General features: G+C 57.9%; 1 protein-coding gene across 7 annotated transcripts; it reads right to left on the bottom strand.

Moving 5' to 3' along the window:
• Window positions 1–81: 81 nt before the first annotated feature.
• Window positions 82–10,087, bottom strand: PPP1R1B (protein phosphatase 1 regulatory inhibitor subunit 1B). 7 transcript variants are annotated; one of them, XM_049781378.1, is made up of 7 exons: window positions 9,778–10,083; window positions 8,297–8,357; window positions 7,975–8,000; window positions 7,610–7,682; window positions 4,944–5,138; window positions 974–1,093; window positions 82–892 (listed from the first exon to the last, which is right to left on the bottom strand). In XM_049781378.1, exons 1-7 carry the CDS (start codon window positions 9,856–9,858, stop codon window positions 843–845), a joined length of 606 nt encoding a protein of 201 aa, XP_049637335.1. In that variant the 5' UTR covers window positions 9,859–10,083; the 3' UTR covers window positions 82–842. The 7 variants fall into 7 exon arrangements, with proteins under 7 accessions (XP_049637335.1, XP_049637336.1, XP_049637341.1 ...); XM_049781379.1 differs by having other exon boundaries at window positions 7,975–7,997; window positions 9,778–10,081; XM_049781384.1 differs by lacking the exon at window positions 9,778–10,083 and adding an exon at window positions 9,219–9,241 and having other exon boundaries at window positions 7,975–7,997.
• Between the last annotated feature and the right edge of the window lie 543 nt (window positions 10,088–10,630).

Here is a 10,630-nt window from a genome sequence, read left to right as displayed (position 1 = left end):
CATGTGTTGGTAGGATCCCCAACTTTCACATCCAGAACTCATGACCTCCTCCCTCTCCTCTGAAATAGGAGTCTTGGCACCGTTATTTACAAAGATTTATTACAGCAAGGGAGCAATTCAGGCTTGGAGACGGGAATAGGGCAGGAGGCAGAGCAGCTGGAGGATGGGGAGAACCTGGCTCCCCCCACTCAGACGCCCCCACCCCCAAGGATGTGTACTAGGCGGCATTCCTTGGCATCAAAGCACAAACGAAACAACAAAGCAGCCTCTGCCAGTCCCTCTGCCAGGCACCGGGCGGGGAGCAGGGGATAAGCGGAAGATTTGGGGAGTGTTGAGACTGGAAAGAAAGGATGCTTGAATCTTGGATCCAGCGAGAAGCTGTGAGAAGTGACTTGGCACCTCCATAGCAGCAGGTATGTGACAGCTCTACGGACCCCATATAGGCTCTCAGAACCCTCTTTTCCCCAGGTCTTAGGGTCCTGCCCTGTAGGTTTCCTGTTTCCAAGGGGAGAGGAGGGTCTGGGAAAGAAAATTCTGAAGGATGAACTTTTGTCCCCAATTAACTCGATTAAGCTCTTACCTCCTACCTCCCACCAGGTGAATGAGGACATAGGCGACTGGCAGGGGTGGGCATCAGGCAGCAAGTGCCCAGACACTCTGGGCCTCAGCCAAAGGTGAGGGCAAACAAGCAAACACAGACCAGCCTTATTCTTCTAAAACTCAGAAGCCGCAGCCCTAGCAAGGGAGGGGCAGGGCACAGAAACAGGATAGAAACAAGAGGGCTTCTGGGGGAAAGAGCAATGCACCCGCCACTTCCTTCTGAGAGAGACATAGTGGGGTGCCTAGGTGCCCGGTTCAGGGTGGGTAGGGGGCTGCGGCTCTTCACCAGGTTCTGCAAGGCAAGCAGAAGGATCAGAAACAGATTCAGTGAGATTCTAAGCCAGGCACCCCGCCTCCCACTCCTAAACCTCACCACGTAGTGCCTGATCCCCTGCTTGGTCCTCAGAGCTTCCATCTCTTGGGGGCTCATCCAGAGGGGGTGGGCGTTCCCAGGGCCCCTCCAGACCTTGGCCACAGGTTGTCTTCTGCCCCGCTGGGGATGGGAAAGAAGAGATGAGTACATAGGCTCTGGGGAGCCCTCTAGCTGTCCTGGCAGTGAGCTGAGGCAAAGCTTTCTAGGGGTGAAGATGGGCTGGGTCAGGCTCACTTCCCAGGTCCAGCCACATGCCTGCAGAGGAAACTGCTGAGATTACTTTAAATAAGACCATGGGGGGGAGGGCGGAGAGATAGCATAGTGGTAGGACATTTGCCTTGCACACAGCCAACCCAGGACAGATGGTGGTTTGAATCCCGACATCCCATATGGTCCTCCGTGCTTGGAGCAATTTCTAAGCACAGAGCCAGGAGTAACCCTAGTGCCATGGTTTAGGGCCACAGTGACAATACTGCAGGCATAGTGCTGGCCTGGCACACAGCCAACCCAGGTTTAATCCCCAGTACCACATATGGCTTCCTGAGCCCACCAGGAGTGATTCCTAAGTGCAGAGCTAAGATTAAACTCTGAACACCTTAGAGTTGGCCCCCAAAACAAAAGATGATAGATCACACCCTGCCTGGCCCAGCTCTGGTCCTCAGGAGCAACCAGGAGCATTTCGAGTCCCTTTCTTTTTTTTTTTTTTTTTTTTTTTCTCTTTTTTTGGGCCACATCCGGCGGTTCTCAGGGGTTACTCCTGGCTGTCTGCTCAGAAATAGCTCCTGGCAGGCACGGGGGACCATATGGGACACCGGGATTCGAACCAACCACCTTTGATCCTGGATCGGCTGCTTGCAAGGCAAACGCCGCTGTGCTATCTCTCTGTGCCCGAGAGTCCCTTTCACTCTTTAGTATTTTTGTCCTTTGACCCCTTGTCCTACTGTTTTTTCCCAAAAGCAAACATCTCCTCCTGCCTCCCTCTATTTGCTCTGGGACACTCAGTGGAATGGACACAACTCTTCCAACTCATGCGTTTGTTCCCAGGGCTGATAACAGGCACCAGAGATTCAGACAGGAGGCCCAGGACACTGTTCTTTAGGTCAATGAGCTAGACAGGGGGCTGGAGAGATAGTACAGCAAGTAAGACACTTGCTTTGCACCCAGCCAAACTGGCTGTGATGCCAACACTACATAAGTTCCCTGAGCACAGCCAGGCACCCAACCCAACTCCCCCCAACACACACACACAAAATAAACTAAGGAGTTGGACAGGTAGGGGTTATTTGACTGTTTTTCCAATAAATATTGGTGAAAGATATTTCCAGTGCTCAGGGATCACTCCTACTGGGGCCCAGGGGACCATATTTGATTCTGGGGATCAACTCCAGGTTGACTGTGTGTAAGGCAAGTGCCCTACCCTCTGAACTTTCTTTTTTTGGGGGGGGGTCACACCCGGCAGCGCTCAGGGGTTACTCCTGGCTCCACGCTCAGAAATTGCTCCTGACAAGCTCCAGGGACCATATGGGATGCCAGGATTCGAACCAATGACTTTCTGCATGAAAGGCAAACGCCTTACCTCCATGCTATCTCTCTGCCCCCCCCCACTGAACTTTCTCTTTGGCTCCCCTGGTGAAATATTGTAACATGCTCTAGTAGATATCAATGTAACCCAACCTACAAGCATGGAAGAAACAAGGTTGACATCTTACCTGGAAAGGCTTTGGGCATGGCGATAGAAAGTTCTGAGGTTTGGGAATGTTTTTGTTTTGTTTTAAGTCTATTTTGGGGGTACACCCAGCAGGGTTTGAGGGCCTCTCCTGAGCCTGCATTCAGGGATCAATGCTGGCTGTGCTCAGATGACCAAATATGGTGACAAGTATAGAACTGGGGCCAGCTGCATGCAAGGTAAGTGCCTTATCTGGGAATTTTCAGATATGGGTCCTCCAGTTCTGAGGCCTTCTAAGTAGGTCCTGAGGACTCTCCCTCACAAGGCTTTTTTTGGGATGATGCTATTCCAACCTAATTGGGTCTTGAAGCCTAGGTTTTCTATCTGGACACTAGAGGGCACCCTTCTACCTCCACCCTGGGCAGAGAAAAGGGAGAGGCAGGCCCCAGGTTAGTGTCTCTTTCAGCCTCTCCTGAACCTCAGAAAGAACAGCTCTGGGAATTCTTGGTTTTTGTTTGTTTGTATTGGGGCAACAATCCGATGGCACTCAACTCAGAAATCATTCCTGGCAAGCTCGGTGGACCTGGCATATGGAATGCCATGGATCTAATCCAGGTTGGTCACGTGCAAGGCAAATGCTCTACTCATTGTGCTATCACTCTGGCCCTCTCCCTGGGCATTTTCAATCCTCTATGCCTGCACATCTTTGCAGCTACGAAGGGTTTTCTTTGCTTTTTTGTTTGTTTGTTTGTTTGTCTGTTTGTTATTGAGTTACACCCAGCTGTACTAAGGGCTTACTCCTGGCTCTGCATTCAGGAATCAGTCCTGGCAGGCTCCGGAAATGCTAGGGATCAAACTCAGGTTAGCTGCATGCAAGGCAAGCACTCTACATGTTGTACTATCTCTCTAGTATCGCGCCTGGGGACAATCTTCTTTTTTGTTGTTGTTGTTGTTGTTGTTTTTGGAATATGGGATATGGAATGCCAAGGATCAAACCCAGATCCATCCTGGGTCAGCCTCATGCAAGGCAAATGCCCTACCACTGCACTATCATGCTTCACCACACCTGGCGGTGCTGAGGGATTACTCCTGGCTCTGTACTCAGACATCACTCCTGGCAGGCTTGGGGGACCATGTGGAATGCTGGGGATTGAACCCAGGTCAGCAGCATGCAAGGCAAACGCCCTATCCATTGTGCTATTGCTCCAGCCCCGGATTTTTTTTTGGGGGGGGTCACACCTAGCTTTGCTCAAGGGTTACTCCTGGCTCTGCACTCAGAAATTGCTCCTAGAAGGCACAGGGGACCATATGGGATGCCAGGATTCCAACCACCATCCCTCCTGGATCAGCTACTTGCAAGGCAAACGCCCTACTGCCGTGCTATCTCTCTGGCCCCAGGAGGATTTTCTTAACTCTCACTTCAAGTCTGACTTCTTAGGCTAACAAGTAATTTCACTTGACTCTTTTTGGGGGGGGGTGTTTACACCCAGCAGTGCTTAGGGGTTACTTCTGGCTCCATGCTCAGAAATCGCTCCTGGGGCCGGGCGGTGGCACTGGAGGTAAGGTGCCTGCCTTGCCTGCGCTAGCCTAGGACGGATCGCGGTTCGATCCCCCGGCGTCCCATATGGTCCCCCAAGAAGCCAGGAGCAACTTCTGAGCGCATAGCCAGGAGTAACCCCTGAGCGTCACAGGGTGTGGTCCAAAAACCAAAACAAAACAAAACAAAAAAAAGAAATCGCTCCTGGCAGGCTTGGGGCACCATATGGAACACCCAAACTGCGGTCCATCCTAGGCTAGCGTATGCAAGGCGATGCCTTATGCCCTGCGCCACTGCTCTGGCCCTGTGCTTGGGCTTTGCTCCTGGTAGTGCAGGGGATCAAACCCAGGCCCCCTGCATTCAAAACCTGGCTCTTTGCAGCCCTGAGACACCAATGAGTATCCGAAGGGTATGTGTTCTCAGGATGTGGATGCTCAGGGCCCTCATAGTTGGCAGCTGTAGGTTCCACAGCCACAGATTCAGCCAACACCCAAGGTTGGTTGAGTCTGAATTTGGAAGCAGGGGAGAGAACAAGGGTCCAGGCAGTGGGGATGGGGGAGTTGTGTTGTCACAAGGTCTGGGGAGAAGTTCACTAGGAGAGGGACGAGCAAGGCAGCAGCAGGTGAGAGGTCGGTGTTCTGGGCAGGGAAGGCCCTCAGTTGGGTTTGCGAGAGGCACAAAACCACTAGGAACCCTCTGAGCCCCTTCAGATAGGAACCACCTTACCTGGGGTGGTGGGACCCTGGCCTCCCAGCCGCTGCACTTACCAGACGCCCTGCAGATCTTCAGGACCTCGGCCTGGCTGTCTTCTTCCTCATCTTCCTCATCATCCTCATCCTCATCTTCATCATCCTCTCGGGGGTAGCCCAGCTCTCGCAGCTCCCCCAGCTCATCCTCCTCCTCTGAGCAACCTCCCAGGTTGCTGAGAGACTGCAGGTGAGACTCAGCGATGCGCTGCACAGCTGAGGGGTGCCCAAGATGGCTTCAGTCAGGGCCTGGCAGCATGTGGGAGGGGAGCAGCCCCCACCTCAGCCCACACACAGGCAGGGGGAGAACCAGTCCCAAGTCAGCCTGCTTTTTTTTTTTTTTTTTTTTTTTTGCTTTTTGGGGGGGTCACACCCTGCAGCGCTCAGGGGTTGCTCCTGGCAGGCTCAGGGGACCATATGGGATGCCAGGATTTGAACCACCGACCTTCTGCATGAAAGGCAAACACCTTACCTCCATGCTATCTCTCTGGCCCAGCCTGCTTCCTGACCCAGGGACTAAGAGGGCATAAGCAGCAGGAGGGAGCCCCTGACTCCTACCCAGCCCTTAAGCTGACCAATGATGCTGTCACCAGGCAAGGCCCCAACACCATAGGAGGTGAGACTGGGCAAGACCAGGCAGGTACCACGGGGGCTTCAGGCTTAACATTCCCAAGCTGCGGGGATCCATCTCTAATGCCCTGGTCTAAGGGCTCTGCCTGGTGGCTTTCGTCCAAGGGGCAAGACCTGGGGCACTGGGGGAAAGTGCCAGCCTGCTGCAAACTCACTGCTCCACTGCTCTGACCACTTCACCAGGCTGGGGTGGGCTCAGCAGCCCCCTCTTCAATGCCTCTCATCCCGATGCCCAGTTCCCCCAGGCTAGGAGGGAAGGGTCCGAGGCCTGTGCAGTCCACACCTAGGGGGCTCAGACATAGCCCCCACAATCCTGACCCATAAACCCAAGCTGCCAACTCCCTCTCTGGTGACCTAGAAAGTAGCAAATAGCCCCCATTCAGCCCCCAACACTACCCAGGTCTAGGAAAGGTCGAGAGGCCTAGGAAAGGAGCATTGTGGGCAGCAGGAGAGAAGTTTCCCAGAGGAGAAGAATTAAGGGGAAAGGGATTGAGGGAGCGGCTGGCGAGATCTGGAGGGCCCTTGGCCTGCAGCCCACAGTCTCCCGTGGACAGAGGTGGCGAGTCAGCTGCGGCCTCTCCCTCATGAGTCCTGGCACTAGGACGGGCAAGCTGGCAGCCTGGAATCATAGTGAACCAGGCAGCGGCTCCTGCCAGCCCAGAGACAGGCACAGAGGGTGAATTGTGTGCGCCCCTGCCACGCCCTGCCCTGTGCTCTCTGCCTGGTTGGTGCCTCCTGTGGGCTCCGGCCAAGCTACCCAGGCAATAAAGGCACAATAAAGCGCCCTGCCCCGGCCTTGGGGACACTCCAGGCACAGCTCACCTTGGGCCAAGTCTGAGGCTTGGCCTTGGAGTCTTCCCCAAGCCAAGACAGGGCGGTGTCTCTTCTCCAGGGGCCCCAGGTCCCCAGCCTGTGCGGGTGTTGCCCAGCGTGGAGGGGCTGAGAGTCCCCACAGTGGGGGGTGTCTTGAGGAATAGGGGCGCCTTGGTGGGGCAGAAGGCAGCAGGCGGGGGCGGAGCTGGAGCGAAGGCTCGTGAGAGGCAGAGACGACAATAGGTGCACGCCTGTGCAAGCGCCCGTGAGCCTCCCCCGCATCGTGCCTGGCTCCTGGGGTCCCCCTCACCCTCCCAGCTGTCTCTGCACGTCTTCATTTCTGGGGCTCTGTAATCTCCCACTAGACACCCCTATTTTAACCTGGATGCCCCACCTGTTCTGGCCCCATTCCTTCTGCCCGTCCGCCCCCCCAAAATCACATAGAAACTCCTAAGGGCACTGGCTGGGGACACATTAGGTATATCCCATCACCCCAATTCAAGCTCCGGAGCAAGACAAGGACCAGCTGTTCCCTACCACCCCAAGCTGAGGCTTTTGTGTCTGGACACTCTGGGGTTCCTAGCCTGTCCCTTCAGGTCTGTGTCTCTGCCCTGCCTGCACCCTACTTGCCTCCCTCCCCACTCAGAAACCCCCAACGTAGAGGCACCTCAGACATAAAGTGGATAGGGTGGAAGCACTCCTAGGGGGTCTTAGGAAAAGACCCCCACCTTTCCCAGGTGTGCCCCCCTCACCTGCCTGCCAGTCCTCCAGCCTCTCCCTCATCCCTGGGGCTGACCTGCCTCTGCTGAGAGGGAGGGGAAGATAGTACAGACTTGGTCAGCAGGGTTTGCAGAGGAGTTGGCAGGCAGCAGGTCTTCCTTCTTTCCTACCCACCTGGTGGTGCCAGCTGAGTCCTCTGGGGGGGGCTACCTGACACCTCATTCCCTTTGCCCCACAGCCTTATCGGAGACCTCATCTGCCCTCAGATTTACAGTTTAAAAAAGAGGCCAAATGGAGGGGCCAGAGCAGGGAAGGGCACTTGCCTTGTACATGGCTGACTTGGGTTTGACCTCCAGCATCCCAGATGGTCCCCTGAGCACTGCCAGGAGTGATCCCTGAGCTCAGAGCCAGGAGTACTGAGCAGTATTGGGCATGATATCCCCCCCCCCCAAAAAAAAAAAGAAAGACCTAATGGAGAAAGAATTGGACAAGTCTGGGCCCAGGGCTGTGGGACTAAGTCATACCTTTCAGGGAGGGCGGCGTGTAGGCACAGGGATTGGCTCTCTTTGACTTGTGGTGCCCATCAGCTGTGGCTCTCTGCCAGGGGAAGGCCTGGGTTAAAAGGGTGCTGAACTCCTCCCACTCCCCCCACCTTCCAGAAACTCCCCTGTGCTCAGGAAGGGTCCAGAAAACCCTGAATGGCTCTGGGCTCTGGAAGTTCCACTTTGTGCAGATAAAAAGACCAGTGCAGGAGACCCACTGGGGGCCTAGTGTGCAGGTCAAGAGGTGCAGACTGATATGCTGATGCAGCCTGCTGGGGGCATTCTACCTGATGTTCATTCACCCCACCAAGGGCACCACTATCCCTCCTTCAGATGCCAACACTCACCTGGTGAGGGGAAGCCTCCTCCTCTGCTGGAGGCACCGTGCAGCAGGGGAAGGGAGGGGAGAGAAGGAGAAAGAAGCGGTTATGGGGTATAGGGATACAGAGGTCTGGCTGTGACTGCTGGGTGGGGCTCTGGGGAAAAGTGTGCCCGGTCCTCTCCAGTAGTGGGCAGCCATGGCCATGTTAGACCCTGGTGACGGAGCTCCCAGACCCCAGCTCCCCCCACCCCCCACCTCCACCTCCTGCTCCTGGGGCTGGCATAGGAGCCCCTCCCCCTTTATGTCCCTTTTATGTCATCTGGATGGGGGTTCAGATACAGGCCCACCTGGAGAGGAGTGCTCTGAGAGCCGGAACAGCATGGCAGGGGTTGGCCTCCTGCGCCGGATCTAAGGAGAGGGAGAGAGATTGGGGGGAGACAGAAGAAGAGGGAGAAAGATGGAGGGAGACAGAAAAAAGCATTCTGCACTCCCCCCTACACACACATAGCAAGGAACACAGGGTGCTCGAACTCCAGAATTAAAGACTATCAAAGCTGAAAACACCCTCTCTTATCCTTTTATCCCCCCCCCCCCTTTTGACCAGGTGAAAAGCCCAAGCTTAGAGACATTCAGCAAGAGTCCAGCCAGCCCAGCAGGGCAAGAAAGAGAAAGGACACAGACACCTCCAAGACCCTGGCCCCTGACTTTCGCTCCCAAGCCTCGGGCCCCTTCTCTTGTCATCTGAAGGCATCTGCCCTCATCCCAGAGCTGGAGCTTGGATTCCGGGTGGCTGTCGGCAACACCCACCATAAACTAGTCAAGGGTGACAGGAAACAACTGAGTCTGTCCTGTTCCGAGCAGGCACTACACCCCAACCTCAGTGCTATCTTGGGGTGGCCCTGAGCTCCAGGGGGTCTAGAGAGGGCTGAGTGTTGGAGCCATCCATCTGGAAGCTTCACCAGTCCCCCTCCAAAAAGAGAAGTTGCCAGTGTTGGTAGTAAAGCTAAGTGTGGGGTGCTATGGGGGGTCACACAAGACCACTCCCGGTAACTGCCCCCCAAGACCGGCAATCAAACCAAGCCTCGGCTAAGTAGGTCCCCGCGGAGCTGCAGGGAAATGTGACCACCAGGTTCCAACTCCGGTGACACCGCCCGCACCCCAGCCCAGCGCCCGCTTGTGCGCTCCAGACCCTGCGCCCCAGCCGGGCAGCCAGTGCGCACTCCAGGCCGAGCACCTGTCCAGAACCCAGAACCGCTCGAAGGGCCTCACTTTCTCGGCTTTCTCGGGTTCCAGCCGCCTCATCGCTCCCAGCAACAAGTGAGCACGGCGGGGTGCAAAAGGTGGAGCCCGCAGCGCTCCTCCCAGCTCCCGCCCCCCACCAGCCTCCCAGCCCCCCAAGAAAGAGCTCAGGAGCGCTCCCGGGAGAGCGGAGCCACCCCCTGGGCTGCCGGCCCCCGCTCCGCATCACTGATGAGAAAGTGGGGTGTGCGGCCGGCCGCAACCCCCGTGGGAGGAGAGGGTGGGTATCCAGTCCCGAGGGTTCGATGAGGGGCGAATCTGCTCCCCGGGGCGCGCACCGTTGCGCGGAGTCCCTCGAATCAGAGAGTCGGCGAGGGGCGCACAGGAAGGTAGCCCCGCGCCACGACCACCCTCCCGGGGATCCTCACGGGGACGCCACCCCGGGAAAAAGTTGCCCGCGCCTCCCGCGAACTTCCCCGCGCCCTCGCGGGGTCGTGTCCCCGCCTGGCGCACTCCCAAACCGGTGCGCCCCAAAGCGCTGGAGAGGGTCGGGGGAGCTGCCGGGGAATGGAGCGCGTCCCCGCCTTACCATCTCCACCTGCCGGGGGTCCAGCTGGCTGGGGGGCGCGGGCACGGAGAACTGGATCTTCTTGCGGTCCTTGGGGTCCATGGCGAGGCGCGGCGAGGCGAGGCTCGGGGGCTCGGTGCGGACTCGGGGTGCGGCGCGGCAGAGCGCGCGAGGAGGAGGCGGCGGCGTGGGGGGCGGCGGGGAGCGGGGTGCGCTCGGATAAAAATACCGCGCGCCGAGAGCGAGCGAGCGAGCGCGCACAGGGCGCGGGGAGGGGGTCCCTAGCCGCACCCCGACTCTGGGGACTCCGATCGCGGCGGGCCTCGCTGGGCTGACCCCGTAGACCCCGAGTTCGCAGACCCCGAGCCAGCCCGCTTCCCCCGAGCGCCCTCGCCGCTCGCTCCCTCGCTCGCTCTGCCCGCTCCGCCGCGCCCCGGCGCGCCCCTGGCCCCAGTCCCGGGGTCCCCAGCCCGTCCCCCCTCGGCCTGGGACTGGCGCCCCGGCGCGCGGTGGGAGGGCTCAGCGGGGAGTGGCCAATGAGCGGCGAGAACCGGAGCTCCCCGGGGCCCGGAGGAGGGTGCAAAACGACCGGGGTGCGGGCTGGGGGCCCCCTGCCGACACCCCAGAACTCGGAGCTGCATTATTGATGGAGTCCAGCGGGTGGCAAGGGGCGGCGGCGCGAGAAGGAGGAGGAGGGAGGAGAGGACCCGTGGGGGAGGATCTGGCATTCACCCCTTGGGGCCGGTGAAAGGGTTGTGTCGGGGTGCGACTGGCAGCCCGTCACGCTGGGCATGGGGGTGTCCCAAAAAGCGGGTGGGAGGACACGTGTCAGTCAGCGCGGCGGGAGGTGCGCGCGCGCGGCCGCGGGGAGCGG

The sequence above is a fragment of the Suncus etruscus genome, chromosome 1, assembly GCF_024139225.1.
Source record: "Suncus etruscus isolate mSunEtr1 chromosome 1, mSunEtr1.pri.cur, whole genome shotgun sequence".
Classification (NCBI taxonomy): domain Eukaryota; kingdom Metazoa; phylum Chordata; class Mammalia; order Eulipotyphla; family Soricidae; genus Suncus; species Suncus etruscus.
This window is presented reverse-complemented; position numbering and strand designations above follow the sequence as displayed.